Source organism: Homarus americanus, unplaced genomic scaffold (genome assembly GCF_018991925.1).
Source record: "Homarus americanus isolate GMGI-L3 unplaced genomic scaffold, GMGI_Hamer_2.0 scaffold42643, whole genome shotgun sequence".
NCBI classification, from domain to species: domain Eukaryota; kingdom Metazoa; phylum Arthropoda; class Malacostraca; order Decapoda; family Nephropidae; genus Homarus; species Homarus americanus.
Window position 1 is genome coordinate 330164 of NW_024747582.1, and position 24946 is coordinate 355109.

Here is a 24946-nt window from a genome sequence, read left to right on the forward strand (position 1 = left end):
GGAAGATCCACTTGGGGAATACCAAAGGTTGGCACAATTTTGTATTTGTGAGACCTTTTACCAGCTACTACACTGATCAAACTTGGAAGGATAAATAAGGAAATTAGGTTAATAAAAATGCGTATACTACTGTACTGTACAATCTAACAGAGCCAATATATGCCAACAGTGCATAAGAGAGAGCCAGTACTTGTCAACAGTGTTAAGAGTTAGTACATGCCAACAATGTAACAGCATGAAGTCAGGGTATATGAAGTTTGCTGCCCTAACGTGGAAATATAATTTCAGTCTGCCGATTGGCTTGAGCCCCAAGTGTATACCTGTGTTATACACCTGACTGATCTTGCACACATCATCTTGCCAGAGCATAATGACAGCAGTGCACACATGACATACATATTGGCTCCCAACTGATAATTGTGAAAGAGTGGAGACAGAGAAGGTGATAATTTTGTTCACATAATATGGAGGAAAACTAATGAAACACTACACTACATCAACTTTCAACAAAGAATGTATTGTATATTTGGGATACAGGTACAGTACTAACAACATAACCCAGACAGATACTAATCTTTCTTTCCTTAGTGTGGTCTTGTTCCATGATAACATTATATACAGTGTAACCTCTATTTAACGGACTACAGGGAGAGGAAAGTCCATTATATCGAGGGTCCGTTAGGTGTGAAACCCCCAACAAACAAAATTAAATTAACACTTAGCAATATCTGGCATCTACTTCTAGGCCATATATATCATTGGTTTATATCAACCGACGGTACTTTTCTTCACATATTATGTCGGAAATACCAAATAGGAAAACCCACTCCTTAACAAAAAGAAATAACTGAGAAAATACATAAAAATTTCAATCCACTTCATCTAATGATCCTTAAGTACAGTACTGTACCTACTGTATATGCCAGATACTGTACTGCCAAGTGTCCAGGGAATTTTGTCTGCTATAGTACTCTACATATAATCCCTTCCTAACTGCAAAGTCTAAGAACACCATTTAAATATACTTCAATCATATATACTATACTATACATACTTATACTTTACCACCTCAGACATGCTGTGAGAAAGGGATTAAATAAATCTAAATTATACCTAAGCAAATGTAGTCAAATCTATCATGAAAAACAATATATTTTCTAAGTTACAGTATATAGTTTGTTAAAGTAAAAATCAAATTGCTGAAAAACATTATTATTTTGATAAACTAAACAAGTTGTGACTATGCTACTTCCCAAAGGCACCTCATTAACTATTGAGTAAAGTTTCTCTACAGTAAGACTTGATGAAGGCTATATGCACGTTTACCCACCAAAAGAGACATTAAAAAACCTTAATACTGTATGAATTCTAACCTATGGACGAATTCACACCAAGACTGGCTTTGAGCAGACATGATTTAAAAGCAGATGGAGTGCAGACAAGTCCTCACTGCAGGCACCTCAAAGATGTATATGGTCATTTTAATGCATAAAGTTAGCAGGCTTTACGATATTCAAGGCAGAGTTTAAGGCAATTTATGTATGCAAGTAAAACTTTAGAGTAGAGGTGGTAGCATGTAACAAGTTGGTGCAGATAATCCTGTTTCACTCTAGAACGACCTTATCTCACTTGAGAGGAGTGCGGCCAGAGTTGAAAGCACCATAGGGGGAGTCTGTCTCATTCCTGGATCTGGCCCAGAGGGCACCATAGGGGGAGTCTGTCTCATTCCTGGATCTGGCCCAGAGGGCACCACAGGGGGAGTCTGTCTCATTCCTGGATCTGACCCAGAGGGTACCACAGGGGGAGTCTGTCTCATTCCTGGATCTGGCCCAGAGGGCACCACAGGGGGAGTCTGTCTCATTCCTGAATATGGCCCAGAGGGCACCACAGTGCGATAAAATCTACCAGAGTATGGAGAGGGAACTGGGTGTGTGGTATGGTGACACTTTTTAAAGCTACATTTGATAATGGTAACAACATGCTAGCAGGTAGTATTCAAGTGAAAGAAAGGTTCCTTGTCAGGATGACAAGCTATCAACATATCTTTTGAAGACAACACAAACTCTCAATAAATTACTGAAGTAATCAATCATATCGATTACAATATAACATATAGAACATAAATGTATAAAACTGCTTTATAAGCAATAAATATGACATATAATCATGTCCATACATACAGTAAGTACCCTTTAAAGGCAAAACATTACCATGGCAATAAATGAGGTAAAAAATATTGGTGTCTGACTGGAGGGATGGATGGCAGCCATTCATTAAAGAAAACATGAGGTATTGTGATACAGTACTGCACGTGAGCACCAAGAGGCAGGAGCAACAGTTCTCAACCAGAGCCATAGATAGAGAAAATTTGGCCAACCAGGTGTCCTGTTGTTACACAGTGGGTGGAACTGGGAGGTCTTCTCAGGCAGAGCAGCTGCGGCTGCTGTTCTCGTTATGTCCCCCACATAATGATCGGATTTATAATTAATATCACATGACCATATATGAAAAACCTTTATTAATGAGAGGGTCCTCATATTATTACCAAATTGATACCTGTACTGTATATTATTTATATATGTAAATTCATATTAATCAATGTCGCACCTACAATGTTGTCTTAATTATATTTTTTTTAGAATAAAGTTTAGAATAGAAAGTGAGTTATCTGAAGAGCAAAATGGATTTAAAAGGGGAACAGGAACTAGAGAAGCTATGTTTGGATTGAGAATTTTCACTGAAAGAGCTTTAGAGGTCCAATGAAATTTGTATCTGCTTTGTTGATTTTGAAAAATCTTTTGATGAGTAATAAAATGGCGCCCATGTGTCATAGGAGTGATTCAGTCAATCGGGTTCGATCACCGAGTTAACTGAATTCTATTCATCTATGGCTCTGTTCCCACCGACACAATACATCTCACCTTCTACTCTGTCAACAATGAACTTCAATCACAAAGCTGAACAAAATATTATAAAATAAAATACTAGATAAGTAAATAACTAATATAAAATCAGTACAAGGGATAGAGGTTCAACTGAATCATATCATCATAAATGACAACACTGTTAACCTGTGGGGCAGATCCAGGCTGTTATAATGATTCAATAACCTAACTCTACCTAGGGAGGTATAGGTTAGGTGAGCACCAAGAGAGCCCCCCACATGATCCTAGGAGGGCTGAAGACAGGGCTGGATCCCTCAGTGAGCACCAAGACAGAACACCCCCCCCACCTAGGGCATGTACAACATTTCCTCTTAAAAATATTAAAATGACAAACACAAACTCATTATATTAAGTAACACAGTAATATAGCCCAATGGAAAATACAAATAATAAATTCTGTTTCAGTTTTTATAAATCTCTAAGCAATAACTGTACCAGCATATACTGTAGTCAGCTCTTTTTGGTACTAAGTACTATACCTGACCTAAACTAAATACAACATTAGTACCTGCAAACAGAATGTGGGTTGTGTGTACAGTACTACGAGTATAAATGTGTCTATATAGGGGTTGGCTTTGGTTAATGTTAAGTTGTGTTCATCTACTTGTTGTGGCTGTCTCGTCACACAACTCACTTATATTTCTTAAAACTAAAAGGTCTTCAAAATCAATAAATGGTTAACATTAAATTTCCCATTAAAATAATATAATGAGGAACAAAAGATACTTTTCAATGTAGAATGGTTGTGATTCTTTCCCCTTAATAAGTATTTTGGACATTATAGGTGTAAAGTACAGTAAATAATAGGCATTTCTGGCTATATGGTTCCTACACTTTGATAGTCTCCAACCTAAGTGAACCAAGACTGGGTTACATTACCAATGAACCAACAGACTGGGATACATTAACCACCAATCTTTATCATACAGTATACAGTCAGATTGGAGCCTACTATCACCAGGGCATTGTAGGAGTGAAACCCTTTGAAGCAGTGAATCACAATCAGTCACACCAAACATATATTTAACAACAGTTTATTAATTACTATATGTTATCCTTGTTACCAATTTATTTCATTTCACTACACTATCCTCATGTAATTAAGTCAACTCCAACGACCAGTTTTAGAACATTCCCGGTTGATCAGTCTCCTTGTTCCCTTGCTTCTCAAAGAACATGAAATCCTGAAAAATAAAAACTTTATAAATTTCAACAATATTGGTGATACTTATACTGCGCGGTCGTTCAGTCTCTGTGCAATTTGAAATTATTGATAACCTCATTTACTGTGACCATTTCTAATATTTAGTGCAATTAGAATGAGGAAAATTACTATGATGAAATGTATTATAGTTGACAACTAAACAAGCAGGAATAGAATGGTACAACGGTAATACATAACCCTCACACATATAGTCGTGTTAGAAACTCTTTATATCAATCTTTTCCCCTGGGAGACCCCAACGGGCTCATGTTTTAACCATGCAAGTGAACCGCTGCTCAAGCACAGTAAAATGATCATAACACTGCCAACTATGTTGGTACAGCAAGTCCTCGTTTAACGTTGCCCCCGGCAACGTTGTTTCGTTATAGCTTTGCTACTCTTTAGATACTCATGATTCGGACAACATCCAGCCGATTAGGTATAACGTCGTCACGGACTTCTTTGTAAGGTGCATCACCCTCTCTCACCCAGTCAAAGCGGGGGGAGGAGCCACCCTCCGGGTCTCAGTGACTCGCCACCCACTTGCTACACCTCTGCCCATCTGTGAGTACAATACAAAATGATTAAGTTTATTTATCTTTTTGGATGTATAATATATATTTTCTTTAAAAATTCCATTGAATTTATGTATATGTAATGTACTTTATGAGTCAAAGGGAGGCTGGGGAATGTAACTCCCGTATTTTATCTATTTCTTTTGGGGAAAATTTATTCCATTAATGTTGTTTCCGTTAACGTCGCGGTTTTCAGGAACATAACCACGACGTTAGGTGAGGAGTTACTGTATATAACAGACCGAGTAAGTTATTATTCCGGATCCGGATATAACAGACTTTTGACCTTAACAGACCAGCCTCCCCCCAATTAGTCCATTATATCAGGGGTTTACTTGTATACATAAACAAATAATTACAGTACAGTGCTCCTCGTATAACGTCGTCCCGCTTAACATTGTTTCGGTAGTAAGTCGCTGAACTTTAGACCAAAAATTCGTTTAACGTCCCGGGATCCGATACTGCGTCGTTTTACGTTGTCAAGGACTACTTTCTACGGCGCATCACCCGCACTTGTCTGGCCGCGCTACGCTCTCTCGGCTCGGCGCACTGCCCTCACTTGCGGAACGTCACAGCGTCCCCAAGCCAGTCTCTGTTACGACTACACATAATTCATGTGTGCTTAAGTGTTTTTGTTCTAAAACTGTACTATAACCATTCAAAATGGTTTTCAAACACCCAACATGTGCTACTGATGCTAGTGTAGTGAAGAGGCAACGTAAACCATTACCCTTGCTACGAAAATGGATGTATTAAGCCGATTTGAAAAAGGGGAACGAGCTGTGGACAAAGCCGCTGTGATTGGTCTAACCCCCACAATGGTGCATACTATCCAGACCAATGCTGACAAGATTAAGGTTAGTGCTGGAAGTGGTACTACTCTCAGTGCAACTAAAACAACTCGTACTAGAAGCACTGTGATAGAAAAAGTGGAAAAGATGCTGGCTATGTGGAAGGAGGACCAGAATCAATGCAATGCACCTGTGAGCCTTATGGTTATCCAGCATAAGGACAGATCCTTGTTTGACGACATAAAGGCAGAAGAGGGTGAAGGATCGAAGGAAGAGACCTTTACGGCAGCCGAGGATGATTTCAACAATTTAAACGCAGGTATAACTTCCACAATATTAAGATGACTGGTGAAGCTGCCAGTTCAGATACGGTTGCTGTCGAGACATTCCCGCCAGAATTCAAACAGATTATCCAGGAAGGAGGCTACTCATTGAAACAAATCTCCAATGTGGCTGAGACTGGTCTCTTTTGGAAGAGGATGCCTGAGAGGACCTATATCTCCAAGGAGGAGAAAAAAGCGCCAGGTTTTAAAGCTGCAAAAGACCGCTTGACGCTGCTGCTTGGTGCAAACGCTGCTGGCGACTTCAAGCTGAAGCCTATGTTGATTTCTCGCGCTGGAAACCCATGGGCTCTGAAAGGTTACTCTAAGGATCACCTTCCTGTCATTAACAAGGCAAACAAAAGGGCATGGATAACCGGCACCATATTTAGCCAGTGGTTAAACGTGTAAACTGTCCCTGCACTGAAGGAATACTGTGCCAAGGAGAACCTTGACTTCAAAATTCTTTTGATCCTTGACAATGCTCCAGCTCATCCTCCCAATTTCGACGACTTGCATGACAATGTAAATGTTGTATTCCTGCCTCCCAACACGACAGCACTGAGGCAGCCTATGGACCAAGGCGTCATAGCCGCATTCAAGGCGTCTTATTTATGCCGTGCCATGGCCCAGCTGCTCAAGGCTAAAGACGGAGAAAATAAACCCATGATCCGAGAATATTGGAGCAGCTTCAACATTCTTCATGCAATTGACAACATTGGCAAGGCATGGGAAGAGGTTTCAGAAAGTTGCCTGAATGGTGTGTAGAGTAAACTGTGGCCCGAGTGCATCAACAGTTTTACGGGATTCACGGACTTAGTCCCAGCTGTGAATAGGGATATCCTCAGCTTGGCTAGACAGGCAGGCTTTGATGAGCTAGAATCAGAGGATATTGAGGACGTCCTGGCATCCCATACAGTAGAGCTCACCAACGAAGATCTGCAACAACTAACAGAACACAGTCTCGTTGAAGATGACGACGACGATGAAGAAGAACCTCAATGAACCCTAACTTCCAAGAGGGTGGCAGAATCATTCAACATGTTCCAGCAAGCAATGCAAATCCTTCTAGATGACGACCCAAACAGAGAACGTAGCTCAAAGGTTCAACGCAGAATTGATGACAGTCTTGGTTGTTACACTGAGATCTACAAGAAGAAGAAGAGTAGCACCAAACAGTCAACACTGCATTCATTTATTTGTCGCAGGACGGCAGAAGCAGCTTCTTCACAACAGCCGGCAGCCGAGGAGGAGCAAACAACAACGGAGGAGGAGCAAACAACAACGGAGGAGAAGCAAACAGCGGCGGAGGAACCCCAGTCAGCGCAGGAGGAGGAGGCAGCAGCAGAGTCTCAGTGACTCACCACCCTCCTCCTCTTCCACCATCCACCTCCTCCGCTTCACTACCCACCACACACTCGCTCCACCACCTCCTCCGCTTCACTACCCACCACACACTCGCTCCACCACCTCCTCCCATCGGTGAGTACCAATACAAACTTTATACTGTACTGTACTATACTATTTTCTATGGAAATGGCAATGATTTTCTGTATATGTAATGTTTTTCATGGGTCAAAGGGAGGCTCAGGAACGTAACTCCTGTATTTTATCTATTTCTTACGGGGAAAATTGATCCACTAACGTCGTTTCGATTCACGTCGCGTTTTTAGGAACATAACCCCAACATTAAGTGAGGACTTACTGTATATTCAATATTGGAAAAAAAGCAGGAAAACTTTGATAAGCATTTAGTAGTTAACCCTTAGGCCCCCGGTGATATTCCAGAATGTCCGCCTATTTTCTTGCCATTTTTTATTTTTATTTATTTATTTATTTATTTTTCATTATTTTTTTAAATGTGATTTTTTTCTCGATTTAACCCCGCATGGGGGGTACTGCCAGCAGCACCCTAACCAGGGGCTTATGGGTTAATAAGGATAAAATAAGAATGTTTAATATTTTCATCGGAAAGGAAATAAAATAAGAGAAAAGCAACACAGGCTCCCTCAGTCCCCCTTTGAATGCCAATGAAGGGACGGACGCATTGTCGAAAAATTGTCCCTAATGTGAAACACCGAGTGTCTGTAACATGGAGGTTGCCTGCACCCATTATCCTTCTCAGTGAAATGCTCAAGACACATTTAAAGAAGATGAATATTCAATAGCATGCTCAGAGAGAGAGAGAGAGAGAGAGAGAGAGAGAGAGAGAGAGAGAGCACAAAACATTCACATGCAGTGTTATAACCCTGTGAAGAATGTTGGACATGCAGGAGGGTGGAACACACAGCCTGGCTTATGTTTATCAAGCCCAGTGAACCCTTCGCCTATAAGATGTAGTCCATTATATTGAGGTTTCACATCTAACTAACCTCGATTTACTGGACTAACCTTTCATCCCACACTATCCATTAGATTAAAGCTTCTCTGCATTAATGAAACACATGCAAACATCTGCTAATAATGAGTAAATTAACAAGTGGTCAACATTACAAATGGTGTTTACTAGTATGCAAATGTTTTAAGGCTGATAAAACCCTTTTACCAATAGACAGAGTTAAGTGATCTTTACCTGTGATTGGTGAAAATAAATATCTGATGGCTTTCTCACCTACCATTGGTCAAACTACCTTACTTTGTTGATACTTGATTGGACTAGATACAGCACTATGTTTGTATACCTGCATGGTACACCACACACCTGTATCATCTATATACAAGCTGAACTGCATACCTGCACAGACTACAGTATATACAGGCCAAACCAACTGTAAACCTGTATGAAAATTTTACTGATTAAATTTTATAACTACTATTTACTTGTAACTGTTATGTAAGTTGAAAAGCTCCATGACAAATTATCAGAGACCAAGACATAACTAATTCTTGGTAATGATATAACAGTATCGAATATATATCAATATAACAGCTGGTCTTCTATAGGATAACAGTACATATGAAGTAAGAAATACACCGATTGAATAATGAAAAAAAGGATTAAATCCCTTATAAAATGGAGGAGGATCATTCAATCTATTTATATTTGGGGAGAAAGAGAATTGGATCTCTTCTAAGGTAGAGCAAGATGACTGTTAAATCTCTTATAGGGACAGGGAGGAAGATCTCAGGGTGAAGTCCAGGTACCAGACCATTTATATGGCTTCCAGGAAACCAGATTTATCATAAAACTTTTTTATTTTTTAAGTTGGTTAGTTTGGCCTCAGTTTTAAACAGCTGACATCTGTGTGTACTGTGCTTGCCTCTCTCTATTTTTGGTGGTTATTTACTCCCAATTTATTATGATTATTATCTACTCACACGTCTAAAAGGCTAGCAGGAAGTTCACTTGCTAATGGACAGTCCAAAACAATGCATCATCTTTGTCTTTGTGTGTCATGATGGATGATTCTCTTCACTCTCTCATAACACACATCACCAGTCAGCTGTGAGATGGCTACACACATTGCCAGTGTTACATGTAAAGAAACTATAAAAGTTGTAGAAAAATCCTTTCAATACTCTAATGTGACATGAAAATCAAGAAAATATAATATAAAACTATAAAACAAGAAAAATTAAAAGTATGGGTGTTTATTCTATGTGGGAGATGAACGTATGTATGGAGGCAGTGAGCGGTTTGTCAACAGTGCATGTGGCGACTTTGTTAGTTTGGCCTATTTCACTTTAAACACATGCACCACTGCTGTAAGTTTACTTTATCCTCTTCACCACTGATAGTCAAGTTAAATTTGGTTAAATTTAAACTAAGCCTGTAGTTCTTGCTACTTAATGCTACTGTACTAAAAGCCACACTTCCTGGGTCTAGGTAATAAAATTCTTGGCTGCCTGTCTGATGGCAATAGGGTTTAAGAAAGCCATATTGCTAAAGGTGCTGCCACTATTGAACTTCACCTTTTCATTACCATATGTAAGTGATCAGTTGTCGTTGCCCTTGTCAAAATACATTACATCCTGCAAGAATTTTATCAGGAAGAAAATTAAAATATATTAGAACAAACTTTCTACACACAGAGAGAAAAAGAATCCTATATCTAGTTAATGCTTCATGCAAACTGTGGATAAAATCTTAAACTCAAGGCACTGTTTGTAGCTCAACCCTATGACAATATAACAACACTTTACCAAGACAATTCACACAAGTATGATTTTATTACTTATATAAACACTAAGATATCTTGTATATGTCTCTTAGGGGTTGACTATAAAGGTAATCACTCCGTCTCTCACATTACATGTCTCACACTCCCTCTAGTCCTCTCATCTTAGCCAAAAAGAACCCAGTAGTGTATTAACAGGCCCCAAAATACCTAACCTACCCTAACCCTACCTAACCTATCCTATCATACCCTAACCTACCTTAACCCAACCTACCCAACCCTACCTAACCCAACCACAAGAAAAAAATAAAAATAAAAAATGCTCTTTTGACATTTATACAAGTACTCACAATTAGGAAGACAGCACCCAGTAGTGCAGCCTTAATCTTCACATCCAGGTCCATGGGGAAAGTGATACCAAAGTTGTCAGCATCCGTGAAGGCTTCCTTTGCCAGGCCGCTCCACTGCTTACTGATCTTACCCACCTGCACGTCACCATCAGCAGACAACACCTATGGTATGAACCATCTCATTACTCTACAGTACACTATCAGAGTGGAGTCATATGGAGATTTGCCCCACTCCTACTCCAGCTTATTTCACCTGATGATAAAACACATAATCTACCACACCGATACACTTACATTACATACGTACAGGCACACATATATAAATAAATAATGGTTGCCCCTCGTGTACGAGGATGGCCAGCCCAAGGGCCACCTACGCATTAATTTGTTTAATGCGTAGAAGTTGTCGCCAAAACAACAACCACACCCTAAGTTAACAAGTTACGTGACCCAGTGTCAAGGAACAGTCTGAGAAGACCGGACGACTCACCAACTGCATCACTACCTTGGAACACGATCTGTAAATTGATTAAGATCCAGGTTCCCAATGACTGCTGGCAAATGGCATAAAGAAACTTGCCCATAGTTTCACCCTGCCCGGGGATTGAACCCAGGTCCACTCGCTTGTGAGGCAAGCATGCTCTCCATTACACCACATACATACAAATATATACACACATACATATACACAAACATATATACATACATACCTGAAACTCAACATCACCACAGATACTCCAGGTACAGATGGGACCTTCAATTCTGAGGATGACGTCGTCACTTGAGTTACGAACAGTAAACTTGGGTGCGCAGAGGCTCCACTCTTGATGCACAGAGCCGACAACAGTTCCAGGTGGTGAGGTCACTTCAATGCTCTGTCAAATTACAAGTTGATCAATATTGTACTAAACTGGAACGTTAACTAGTAATATCTAATCAAATTAATCTTATTCTAACAATTCACCAAAATACACTCAAATTACATGTTGATCTATATACTGTACTAAAGTGGGACGTTAACTAGTTATAAGCAACGATCAACTGAATCATAATAAGGGTCTTTTAGATGAGGTTTGGTCTGTTTACATTATCCCATTGCTGGTTGACGTGCCATTGCTTCATCGTCGAAGTGAAACATGCGCTAGTTACCATTTGTCCACATACAGAACAGTCCCCTAAGAGAGCTCTCACCTGTCTCTCCATAATCAAGATAGCTCACCTGTAAACAGCAAGGGAAGCAACACGAGGTACAAGCCAAGGGACGGTTGAGATGAATCACTTCATTCTGAGAGTTGTCCATGATCTTCATGTCAAAGGGTCGCATGGGCCCACAACACTGCCTGGTGCAACAGTCTGTGTCCTCGGCAGCAAAGTAAAGCTTCTGACCCAGCGAGTTCTGTATCTTGTATTTATTTGATGTTTCGAACCCTGTGAATGCTGTGGGGGTGAAATAGGAATCTACGTAGACACGGGAAAATTGAAGATCCATTACGTGTGAAACCTCCTGCAGTAAACCCCCCAAATACAGGACTAATTAATGAAGGCCCTGTCCGTTCAATGTGGCTTTTTAATTAATGGGATAATAGTATCAAATGCATTCTGAAGAATTCTGGGGGAGAGCTATATCAAGCTAACTTAACCTATATCAAGCAGGCATTTATTCTCTTATGTCCATCATGTGCACAGGACAAATTTGACAAAGACAAGCTTTGATCAGTCATTCATCCTCATGAATTTTACACATGTCCAGTAGACAATCTTGTATCATAAAGCTAACTAACTTGTTCTACACAAAACTTTATTAAAAAAGCAAGGGAAAAAAAACATATTTACCCTCTGGGCTTTGAGCTATAGTCGGCACCCCACCCACCATGTGGGTATATTCAAGAATAAAAAAAAAAGAAAAAAAGAGAAGCAATTCTAGTCTTACAAACTGGCCACGCATGACAAAAACAGAAACAAATATATGTCTTTACCATAGGTCGGCAACATAGACTAGGAAGAGTCGAGAATGTTTGTGAAGTGGAGCGTGTTGACACAGTAAAACGAGGTAAACAACACTAAGTAACTTGTAGGGAGTACAGGACACTTGTTTTACTATGTTATTACTTATTACATTGTAAACTATTGTTATTTCTGCTCCAGTATTAATCACAATATTGTACTGTACAATACTAGCCTTGTCCTTGGGAGTAGAAACACATGGTGAAGTGAGTCAAGACCAAGGCTGAGATGCCTACGTCACAAAAACTGAGAAGTTGACATTGTGAGACTCATGTGTGAGTGAGTGTAAGACAAATTCCGACCTGGCAACAAAATCTAGCCAGGAACGCCCCTTTTTATACAAACAGGCCCATGAAAGATAAAAACATTGTATGACGTGACCCGAAGCTCTACAGACACACGTCATATGACGTGACCCGAAGCCTAGGTGTTAAAAGTTTCATTAACCCTCTTCAATAATGTACTAAACAATGACAAACACTCACCCTCCAATAGTTCCACTTTCTGTTTAACAAGTAGCTGGTCAACCTGTGTGAGGTACTCAAGGCCAGGAGGGCAGTTGGTTACTGCAGGGGTGGGCATCCATCCTCCTGTGGGATATGGTCCAGGTGAGATACATATACATGGTTTACTGTGTAACACACTGTACATAAAATCACATCAAATTATCCTTAAATTACTTTCCATTAAGGAATCATATAATAGCTTTAAAGATGGCTAGATACTGTTTATGGATTCATCATCATCATCACAGTGGGTTAGCTTCAATTACCTGATGGTAACTCTCCCTGCTGTGTGGTCTCTTGCAGCCTCTCCCATCATGTTCTTATCTCTTGGGTCATTTCTCACAACCTCTCCCCATGTCATTCTTGGCCTACCCTTGGCTCTCCTCTCCTCTATATTCAGACTCAGACACTTCTTAACCAAGTTGGTCTCCTCTATTCACTCCACAAAACCAAACCATTTTAACCTGCCTCTATGAAAAATTTCGCCAATACTCTCAATACCCAGCCACCTCCCACAGCTCTGAAATGCGTTTCCTATATTTTAGTATCACATTACAAATCCATCTCATCATTGTCATTTCAGTTTGCTCAAGACTGCACATGACATCCTCTTTAACTGACAAACAACATCGCACTTCTCACACCAGCCGAATACATTCTTCCTTTCACTAGGAGGGAAGGTCCTCTTGCCGTCAATAAAGAGAGCAGTTCCCTAAACTTCTTCCAACCACTTATGACTCTTAAAACTATACAGGCTTCAACATAGATCATGTCACCCATTTACACCACTGGACCTCATGTGTACCAACCTTCACTGTACATGACTGAATTATTGCCAGGACAGCACTTTCCACCACAGGTCCCTCACCCACACCACCTACCATTACAGAACTTTTGTTTTTGCCACATTTACTCTCATACTGTTTGATTTCACTCTATCATTCTATTACTTAACCTTCCTCACTGCCTCTTCAATAGTATCTGCTATCATTACCAACATACAACAACTCCCTGGGCAGACCACCTGAGCTGTACAGCCCCACGACAGAGCCCCTAACATCAAGACACATCCCTACTTTCACCTCAAGTAATTTCAAATAAATAAAAATGGTTGAAACAAGAGTAAAATAATGAATATTGTTAAGTATTCATATAAAAATGGTAATGTACTGTACTTTAGGAAGCTTCTGGTGTATCTAGGAAAAACATTGCATTGTGGAGCTGAATAAAGTGCCCTGCCACTGACCTAATGTACAGTACCTGCCTGCCTGCCTGCCTCCTGGAGTAATCATTATGCTGGCACAGGTCAGTTACTAGATCAGTGGTTCTCAAGTTGTGGTGCATGACAGGGTTACAGGGTGTGCATGACAGACTGCCAGATTCTATGATAAAAACTGTGAAAAATGTGGTAGGGTAGACAAGCAGAGTACAGGTGGTGACAGCAGCAGCTGCCACAGTAGATGGTACAGGACAAAGGCAGGCCATTCTGTATCATCATATCACCATTTGGCCTGCCTGCATCACAAGCTCAAGATGCCAGTATCTGCTGGTGAGTACAGTATACAGTACAGTAGTATAATGTGTTTATTTAGAATGTACTGTAGGTGTACAGTTGTGTTTGCATAAATAAACACAGCTCTGTGTCAATCCAACTGCAGACTGACCAGGAAAAACCCCGGGGGGTGTGCAAATTTTTTCCACGGATGAGAAAATTTGTCTCAATACCGTACCCAGAAACCTCTCAAACGAGGATCCATTCAGCACCAATTAATTTGGTTACTGTGTCAGTAATGCTCAAAACATGAACACAGGACTACAGTAGTTGGTCCCCCTCTACCTATGCAGCTCCCTTATAATGTGACATCAGGGAGGTTATGTATCAAGGGTGACAACGGGAGGTGTAGACTGAGGTGGGTGAAGCAAAGTTCTTTAAGAAGTGTGAATGTGAGAGAGATACAAGGGCAGGAAAGAGGGCACAGACAGGTAATGGAGCAGTGTGTTGGGTGACCTACTGTACTGTACATCATGGTGGGAAGGATGGGATAAGGACAGCCAGGAACATTTTCTACTGCAGCCATCTCCGCAGAGATGAGTGAGCTGCCACATACGTATAACACTAATTCCACTAGGGATAAAAAAGCCTTCAGGAAAATAAACTCACACTTATAGCAGAGGTATTGGACAGTACTGTATCTGTGAACAACATGCAATCAGCCAAATAAATCTAGTAAGCTTTATTTTTAACCATCATTATTTTATTAGCACCTTCCCTCTACTGTACTACAGTGCTACAGTCAGGTACTGTGGCTGTGCATACCTTGTCCACCTGGCTGAGGCTGTTGACTGTATGGGTCTGGTTGGGGCCCACCAGCTGGTAATGGTGGGTAAATACCTCCTCCATGACCTAGGGACCAACAGTAACTGAACATGTAGACAGAGACCTGACACAAGAGGGCTGTTGCCTTTGTCCACAATATAAATCAGCACTGTACTGTACATTACAATAAGTAACTCCCTGTGTGGTAATGAGCTCCACTGTACGGTTATATCTGACAACGCTCACTCACTACATACATGGTAGTAAGTTGCAGTTTATAAATCATGAAAACAGTTTGATGTAATTCTTTTTAACGTGATTCCATTCCTTTAACGAACTTGATTTTCTGTATACTTAACCACAGACTGTTGTATACGTACTGTACTGTGATCCATCATTCTTATACAGTAAGTATCATCTAATGTTTCTTATATTAAACCACAAATTATAATGTTTATATCCATACATCTGAAGATTTTGAGGCTATCCTCAATTAAACTGCCTTACTGTTTACTATTAAACTGCCTTACTGTTTACAATTAAACTGCCTTACTGTTTACAATTTTCTCTATTTGCTGAGAAAAAACAGTAACTTAGCTAAAGAAAAATTATACTGAAATTCAATCTCAAGTGAAGAAAATGATTGTTTGTTTTACTGTAGAAATTGAAGTGAAAAAAATATTGTATGAACAAGTGGCTGTTAGGTGTGGGAATGGCAGCCATCATCAGTGGAGGTCTCATGTTCCTTCTTAGTTATGACTTAGACTGTAACTTTATATATTTTCACTGACAAGGTTTCTCTTTACAGTTCTAAGGCTTCATCTCCTGAGACAAGAAAACCACTCATGTCATCTCAATGAAAGAAGTACAGTATAATATTATTAACAGTTATTAAAATCACAACCTACAATCCTAAAGTGAAGTGGATTTCTACACAGTACGTATTATGAATCATTTGACAGAGAGGACAAAGGCGTGTTATGTGTCCGGAGAATGATGGGAAAATAAAAGGATAGGATTAAAAACTTCCATTTATGGCTCATGAGGATTTGATATGAGAGCTATTGACCTGGAGTTGATGGAGTCAATTCTGTTAAGGTTAAGTTATCAGTGGCCACAGAGTTGAACACATGGTTTAAATAGGATTGGCATAATCCACATTACCTAGGAGACCAGTGCCACTTGTAACTAACATATTACCTGATCTTCTAAAGGCTGTTGTTGTATGGATCTTACAAGTTCCTTATAATGACTCACAAATCTGTACAGTATTAAAAAATGCACGGAGGAGAGTGAAAGATTGGGAGTGTGTATCGGAGGAAGTTACCACAGTCTAGAAGCATAAATTACTCTCAAAAACATATCGCGACCAACACCAGGAACGACTAGAGATATTGAGTATGATGACACCGCTGCCCGACACATTCACCGCCTCCAGGATGCTTAAGGGGTGAAGATAAACCCTGAAGATACTGAACTAGAAATCGACTATAATAATAATCAACTCTATTCAGTGAAAAATGTAGCTTGATGACTTACCCTGATTAGGTTGTTGAGGTGGTGGATACTGGCCTGGTGGTGGATACTGGCCTGGTGGTGGGTACTGGCCTGGCGGTGGGTACTGGCCTGGCGGTGGGTATTGGCCTGGTGGTGGATACTGGCCTGGTGGTGGGTACTGGCCTGGCGGTGGGTACTGCCCTGGCGGTGGGTACTGCCCTGGCGGTGGGTACTGTCCAGGAGGAGGATAAGGGCCAGGCTGGGGGTAAGGAGCACCTGGTTGTGGGTAAGGAGCACCACCTGGCTGGGAATAAGGAGCATTCTGCGGGGCAAACGCAATATCACTTGGTTGGCTCATGTTTGGGGTTGCTTATGGTGTGACTAGTGTTCTGAAAGAGAGAGTTTTATTCAGCAATAATTATAAGATGGAAAAAAATAATATGAAATTACGCAATACAATACTTTACTTACAGATTAGCTACAGTTTGTACATACCATATGAATGAAAAGAGCATTGGACTTCTGGCCTGTCCTAACACTATATTTATGCTGTTTAAGTCAACTTAGTTATAAGATCTTTACCCGTCTGGCCAAAGTAGAACATATTACCTTCCTTGCAAGGAACCTTGTAAATGCAGCCGCCTGCATTGTTGGGGGGAGTTCTTGATTAACATTTTTTTACAGCGCATGAGTTTTTAAATGTCACATTAACGTTCCAGGTTTTCAGTTGTATAGGATTTTGAGAGAATTTTTTTTTTAAATGGTAATACTAAGAGATTCTTATGGTCATGGGTAGGCTTAGGATCAGTTCTTTAAAAAGATTTCTTAGTAATGTTAAGGCATTTGTCTATAAAAGATCTAGGGTACTTAAGGTTCAAGCCAATATTATAGATATATTTATATTCCTCATCAATGAATTCCGGACTGCATATTCTTAGAGCACGAAAAAACATTTATGAAAATACCGACTGTTTGACTCTATTATGGTGGGCAGAATAATAATGAATGTATAAACACACATTAGTAGGTTTCCTATAAATACTGAACTTAAAGGTGTTACCTATTCTGTGGATCAGACAGTCTAGGAATGGAAATTTGCAGTCATTCTCTAATTCCACAGTGAATTTGATCGAGGGGCTAAGTTGTTAAGTTGTGGTAGAAAAGCTTTTAGGTCCTCATTAAATGGCCAAAGACATATTACATCATCTGCATATCTAAACCAGACTGCTGAAGGTGGTAAAATATTACTTAATAGTTTCTTCTCAAAGAATTCCATATATAAGTTACTTAATACTGGTGAAAGCGGATTACCCATTGCCATACCAAATTTTTGAGCATAATATTCTCCATTGAATTCAAATTTACAATCCTTAATACATAATATGATGCGTTCGATGAAATCATCTTTCGAGACGGGCAATGAAATATTATCCATGGAATCTGTCAGGTATTACTCCTTAATCTGTGCTCACCCCTGAAGATGTGAATTACACGAAAGCACTACTACTGTATAGGATTAGAATCCAACTACAGTACAGTACTGTATATGAATCTCATCTTGGCAAGCCTGGAATAGACGGCTAGCATAAGAACGTGTTATTTGATTTCGTTAATTTTTCCACAGATGTTCCTTAGGTGATAGATAGTAATAAAAATAATATGACATTGCACAAAACCTTATAGAACCTGACCTAACCAACGACAGAAACTTACCTAACTTCCTAGCCTGGGGGCAGACCCCCTACCATATTAAACAGAAAGTACTTGATATCTGGTACCAATGAACACAACTTTGTTGAAGCATCATGGTGTAATTTTATGTTTTTTTTTTTTGTGGGCGTGAGAGTAAGCTTGGTCCAAGCGTAAAGAAACAAAGAGCAGACAACAACACGTGCCGACACGGCAGATGTTTTGTAGAATATTTTTTTTACAATAAATAATTAATTGCTTCACGTACAATGCACGTAGAGACATCCTTTTAGTGTCACATGATCAGTTTTTCACCGTGTTTTACCTCACAATTTCCCTCATCCTTCATGCCCTGCCCACTACAGGTAATTTATGATCAATAATCTTACAGAGAAAAACTTTAAATATAAAAAGTTGTCGCCTCTTTTAAAATACTTACTATAATGACATGAACATCTGTGTGGAGAAAATGAACAATATCAAACTCCTTCTGGTGGTAATGCTGTTCTCAGACATTACCAAAATAAAATAACACTTATTATTATACTTTATGTCATGCAGCGAATTTTAGGATTTTAAGTTTAGGTTAGGTTGAAATTGTGTTTTTCCTATGGTTTTTGATGTATTTTGAACTTCCAAATATGTGAATGTTCGAAACAATAATTTTACCCAATAATCTAAAGTACCTTACCTAACACCAACCACGCCCACCAACCCTCTCACGCACCCACATCATAATCGACCCACTAATTTTCATGGGCCCAAAAATTTTTTATATCCACATTAATATGAATTTACAATAGAAATTCCGTTGAAGAAAATCGAATCAAAATTTAATTCGACATAGGATAAACCCATTGCCATCCTCGCAAATATATTATATGCTGAAAGTGATATTAACAGCCTCGTCACCTGCTGTCACTTTCTAGAATCTGTCTTTACTACAAGTGTTTTCTACATAACCATTAACAATACAATGAATCACATTATATTAGAGAAAGTCCAGTGTGTTCTTTCCCTTCCCCTGTAATATGCAAGTGGACCATCAAATCGTCTTTAATAATTTAAAACATTAATCAAATACTACTTATCACATCAAATATATACCCAATTATGATAGCATCTCCATTCAATTTACGTTAAATCACAAGAAAATAGATAAATACCAGCGAGTGCTTTACCCTGTTGCTCCAGCTAGATGTAACCATGGAGACAGAGTGGGTGGGTTCCTGTGGATAATATCTCACTGAAATCACTATCACAATTTATTACCGCTACTACTTATCTTATATACTCTAATATATATTTTATTGTTATTCTAGTTGGGAATATTACTAGTGGGTGATTATAATTACATTTTGTATCCGTAAACAATGGAGAATAGTGAGTGACACTGGTCATGTCTCGAATCCCTACAACGAAACTCCGAATCCAAAACTCTGAGACCTGTATTTTGCTAAATTAACGAAGCAGTATTTCATTAAATATTTGATTTTGCTCTTATTTCGTCAGTTTAATTTTATTAGATTAATGTTTATCTATCCATAAGCTACTGTACAAAAAATATACCTGAATATGAGAATTCATACGTAGAATATCTCCGAAACCTAAGCAATATTCTGTAAAGAAAATACAAGTGGGTATAAATTATAATAGGTAATATACGGTATTCCTCACAAAATACGGGATAAAACACGTTGTATTAATGAGAAATAAAGGAGGGTTCATTGTGCTAGAGTCCGGGGTTCAGTGATAGTGAGCCCTGTTGTGATCTGCGTCTGCGCCGCCACACCGTAAACAAATGGTCATGATGCCACACTAGTGCAATGTTTTTCTTCCTATTAACATTTTCCTCAACAAACCATTACTTTAAGTTCCATATATACATAAAAATAACTCAAGTATATAATAATAATTAAACATTATGAGGGTGTAATTAAATTTGTGTGTAAATAAGGTTGTATAAATAGAGGTAATAAAAGCTAACTAGATACCTCTTTGTTTTTGTGCTCGTACAGCCCGGCGCCAGACTGTCCCACGATGGAGTAACGAGACCTTAGCGAGAAAAGTAACGAACAATTTGTGATTCCCTCGTTAACCTTTACTTATGAAAATTGAAAATATAACATGATAACGTATCGCCACATGTGCTGCCGCAAATACAACACTAGATACCCTACAATTGTAATATGGAAGTGAAGAAAAGGAAAGCTCGCTTCTCCGTTCATGAAATCGACGTTCTGGTTGATGAAGTGTACAGAAACAGAGCCACGCTGTTCTCGCGGCTCTGTAGCACCATAACTAACGAGAGGAAAATGATCATCTGGCAGTGTATTACGGAAAAGGTGAATGAGGTGTGCACAGTCCAACCCAGAACGGCAGATGAAGTGAGAAGGAAGTGGTATTACTACCTTAGCGACAGGAAGAAAGATGTGTCGCGGCGAAATAAATTAAAGAAAACGGAATGTCCTTCACTCGATGCCATGTACACCCCAACAGACTTAAAGATCCTTGAGTTATTAGGTGAAGTGGAAGCGACCAAGACCGCCAAGGAGGAAGCGGTCGAGGGGCTGGTGTGTGAGGTAGACGCTGACGCCTTGCCTTTAAGACCTTCCTCAGCCTCCAGTGATTATAACCAGGAGGAGGAGGAAGAAGAGGACATCACTTCCCGCCATCACCATCATCCTCTCGCTTCCGAAGGTAGATAATAAATATACAGTATAGACAGAAATATAAGTACTGTAGATATATATAGACAAATATAACTAGATAGATAAATATAAACAAAGTCGATACATTAATAGACAAGCACATAGATATATAGATCGATAAGTACAGGTATATAGATATATTTATTGGTAATTAATAAGATCTGACACACTAACACGTGACACTTGTCAACTGTGTGTAACAGAACAGGCCGACTGGCTAGTAAGATGTAAAGTAGTGAAGAGGATCAAGTAAATTTGGATGCACTGTTATGAAGACCACTGGATATAGCACAGCCGACACAACACATACACCCGAACTACAGAACCAACACACCAAAACCAATGACTACCACTACTACTGATACTACAAACACTACTTCTTATACTACTAGTCATAAGACAAACACTACTATTTACTGTATACTAATAGTCATACTACAAACACTACTACTGATACTATTATTTTTTCGTTTGAATAGTAATAAGAATTTTATTTTTTATAGTCGGAAATTTTGTTTCAGATGACGTAGTGTTATCCCTCGGACCTTCATCCACCATCAAGAGAGAAAGGTGTGTGTGTGTGTGTGTCTCCTGTCCGAACTCTAACTACAGCAAACTGGAAACTTATGCTGATCTAAACTTTAGATTTTAAAGAAATAAAATTAATAGTTTATTAAGTTTTATGGCATAACACCAAAGTTATCCATCAATATTTTGGCTATACATATAAGTTATTCATATCGCCCTTCAATGCTTTATTTTTCCCTATAGCGCCTTCGTTAACAGCTACGAACAAGAGAATCCTCCAGCTGCCTCCTCCACCACGGCCAGAACCACAACCCAGCAACCAACAGCAGCCAAACGCCCACGAGCAAACACAGACGATAGCGACCAAGATGACAAGGACGATCGGGAGTTCTTACAGCTGGAGAAGAGACGCGTGTATCTTCAGGAGTGTCAGCTGCGCCTCCTAAATGACATTTTCACACAAATGAGATCAGATGCTGAAAGGAACAACGCCTTCCAGCAAGCCTTTTTAGATATTGAGAGACAAAGATTAGACATAGAGAGGGCTGGTAGTCTGAAATGAATGGAGAGTATTTTTTGTATCAGCTGAGGTTTAGACACCCCAGTTTATTTCACTTGACAATTAGACACCCTAGCATTAGTGATTAATCTTTGGGTGAAATAAGCTGGGATGTCTAATCTTCACTTGTAAAAAGTTAGGGTATCTAATCATCAGGTAAAATAAACTTGGGTGCCTAATCTTCAAGTGATTAGGAGTTCCCAATCCTAACAGACCCCAAACCAAACATTTGGTTTGGTAGTCAAGTTCTAATAGGCCCCAAACCAAGGGAATAGATGAACATGGGGCCTATTTGCCTTGGGGGAGGCCTATGAAGACTGCCCTGTCTTACTCGTGTTTCTTAACACGAGTAAACACTGCCTTCAACATTCACACACGAACGTAATTTAACCCCAAAATAAATACACGTTCGCATCTTATATACTCACTGGTAAAGTATCACAGGAAAAAATGAGGTGAATATTTTTCGGGTGATCCATATTATTAGTTTCCTGTTATTTTATTTTAACCATTGTAACAATACACTTCCTTTGAACTAATACTGTTATCAAATCATTATGTAGCTATTATTAAAATCATTCTTACTGTAACAATAATCAATATAGGCATTATTATTATAACTGAGTATTATTATCATTCGTCCATTGTACCGAGATGAGTGACGTCACGGGATAACCTTCTGGCGTAAAAATAAAATACTGTTTTTTAATCCTTGTGAAACACCCAGAAAATGCCAAGGGGATGGGGCGACGTTGTACTAAACATACTCCTGTAAGTAAGCCTCTTTCTATCTCTAGGTTTGATAATTTGCCATCGATGATTCTATGGTTTATTTTATTGATAAACAAATGAATACGTAACATTACTTTAGCTGCTAAAACACCTCAAATGAACCCATAAAAAACACCTTATGTAAAGACAAGTAATAATTACTCATCGATATATTATCTCAGGTGAACTGAGAGCTACAATTATTAGTATATAATGTGCAGCTCTACGTTCATCACATACCTTTTATTGTCTACCACAGGGATGACGTTTATCATATCTTGTTTTTTTTAATATTAGGGAGTAAATATCTGATAATACAAAGTTATTTTTAGGACGGTAACCTTCGCTAGTTATTTTTCCTACGATAACAGGATAATGACCATGACGCTCACCATTGCATACCTACACTGTCTATACAATGTAATACAAGTTACTCAATATGTATACATGTAATTTTGCGATTTATTATTAAATACAAATGAGATCACGTGCTTAGACACCCCTACTTATTTCACCCTAACGCAAACCTAACCTACATAGACTAACTTAGCCCCCAAGCAGCGTAAGCATGTTTTATTATCACGTTAAATAAGCTGGGATGTTAATCTTCAGTATGGCCTCATTCTTATAGGGCCTATGTTGCAATACTTAGTAGGAAAATGTTCAACTCACCGTATGACTGTTGTACTGTACAGTACAGTATGTTAGTGGATGTTACACACTTTTTGTTCACATGAATTTTCGTACAATTCAAAATCTATTCTAATTCTTGTAACACAAAAGTGGAGAATATTACAAGCGTGGACGCAGCACCACTACAATACAACGTCTTGGCAGTGACTGTCAACCAGGGCTGGGCCTGGGAGCGCGGCAAGTGTACTGTACTCGCGCCGTGGTCGTGTCCCGCCCCCCAAGGTTCTCTGTATATTAGTGCGCGAGTTACCAGTTACCCCGAACACTCACGTAATATATAATATTATAAATTTATAATTAATGTATATTGGTACACTATACAGATGCATTTCAACCATGAGGATAAGAAAAAAATACAGATTTTTGGTATTATTAAGAGAGATATAGTATATGAGAGTATGTAGTCAGCTAGTGCCAAGTAAACGGTAGGAGTTAAACTGAGTTATACCTACGTCATAGTTTTTTACTTTTTTTACTTTTATCCTCTTCGCCACCGATCGGCTCGCTAGCCGCTTGGGCGATCGGTCACGTCTCTGTTACGCACTGTTGGCAAATACTGGACATGCACCAGCTCCTGAATGTACCTGAACCCGCTCCAGTGTTGTTTACGTCATTATTTATATTTTCTTGACAGGATGTTCACTTCCCTGTCACGACTATGTTCTTCGGCGAGATAATCTACTCACCACTTGTGTATGAGGTTCCTTCTCTGATGACTGTGGAATGATTGAATATAACTTGACCCAGAGAGACGTTGATTCTTATATTGCACTAGTCTGACCCATATGGCCCAGGGCTACGGCGGCTATGGCCAGGCGAGATGTACTGTACCATGTAACGTTTATCGTTCTAAACAGCTATACCAGATTTTATACTTGTCCGAGTGCAAAAAATTACATAATAACGACAGACCTGTAGTGGATTCCTCCCCTACAAACGCTGTTTGTCGCTGGCTAGCCGACCCCGCGAATTCCCCAGTGTATGCCTCGTGGTCTAGGTCAACTAGCGCCGCCTTACACGACTGAGGTCAACTATTAAGCCACGCCTACCTCCGCTATATAAGACCTGACCTCGTCGTGACCTATCTCTTTCTACCTACAGCCAGTCTTCAAGTAATACCACCTCCTCCGCTCCTGCCTGGCGGCCCTTGCTCCCGCCGGCGAGCATGGCGACCCACAAGCTGGTCCTCCTCTGAGCACCCTCACCAACCAGCTCTCTCTACATCACGCTTTTAACCATGCTGCCTTCCCAGCACCAAGCTGCACTGTGCATCCAATACAACATGTATACAGAGAGCACATTGTGAGTTTCCTTTCTCCATCCCATCCTGAGTGTGAACCAACATCTCGTACCCCACAGACCAACTCC

At 39.6% G+C, this 24946-nt stretch overlaps 2 protein-coding genes across 7 annotated transcripts; one reads left to right on the plus strand and one right to left on the minus strand.

Annotated features, from left to right (window-relative positions):
• Positions 1 to 492: 492 nt before the first annotated feature.
• On the minus strand, positions 493 to 23775 carry LOC121879778 (phospholipid scramblase 2-like). 6 transcript variants are annotated; one of them, XM_042386565.1, is made up of 9 exons: positions 23558 to 23775; positions 16670 to 17016; positions 15131 to 15217; positions 12793 to 12897; positions 11523 to 11740; positions 11014 to 11178; positions 10304 to 10465; positions 9759 to 9807; positions 493 to 4129 (listed from the first exon to the last, which is right to left on the minus strand). In XM_042386565.1, exons 2-8 carry the CDS (start codon positions 16983 to 16985, stop codon positions 9772 to 9774), a joined length of 1089 nt encoding a protein of 362 aa, XP_042242499.1. In that variant the 5' UTR covers positions 16986 to 17016; positions 23558 to 23775; the 3' UTR covers positions 493 to 4129; positions 9759 to 9771. The 6 variants fall into 6 exon arrangements, with proteins under 6 accessions (XP_042242499.1, XP_042242498.1, XP_042242495.1 ...); XM_042386564.1 differs by having other exon boundaries at positions 9748 to 9807; positions 23558 to 23774; XM_042386561.1 differs by lacking the exon at positions 9759 to 9807 and having other exon boundaries at positions 23558 to 23773.
• LOC121879780 (chromatin assembly factor 1 subunit A-like) lies at positions 20309 to 22731 on the plus strand. Its single transcript, XM_042386567.1, has 3 exons — positions 20309 to 21016; positions 21549 to 21597; positions 21799 to 22731. The coding sequence occupies exons 1-3, from the start codon at positions 20506 to 20508 to the stop codon at positions 22115 to 22117; spliced, it is 879 nt and encodes a 292-aa protein (XP_042242501.1). The 5' UTR covers positions 20309 to 20505; the 3' UTR covers positions 22118 to 22731.
• Positions 23776 to 24946: the final 1171 nt, after the last annotated feature.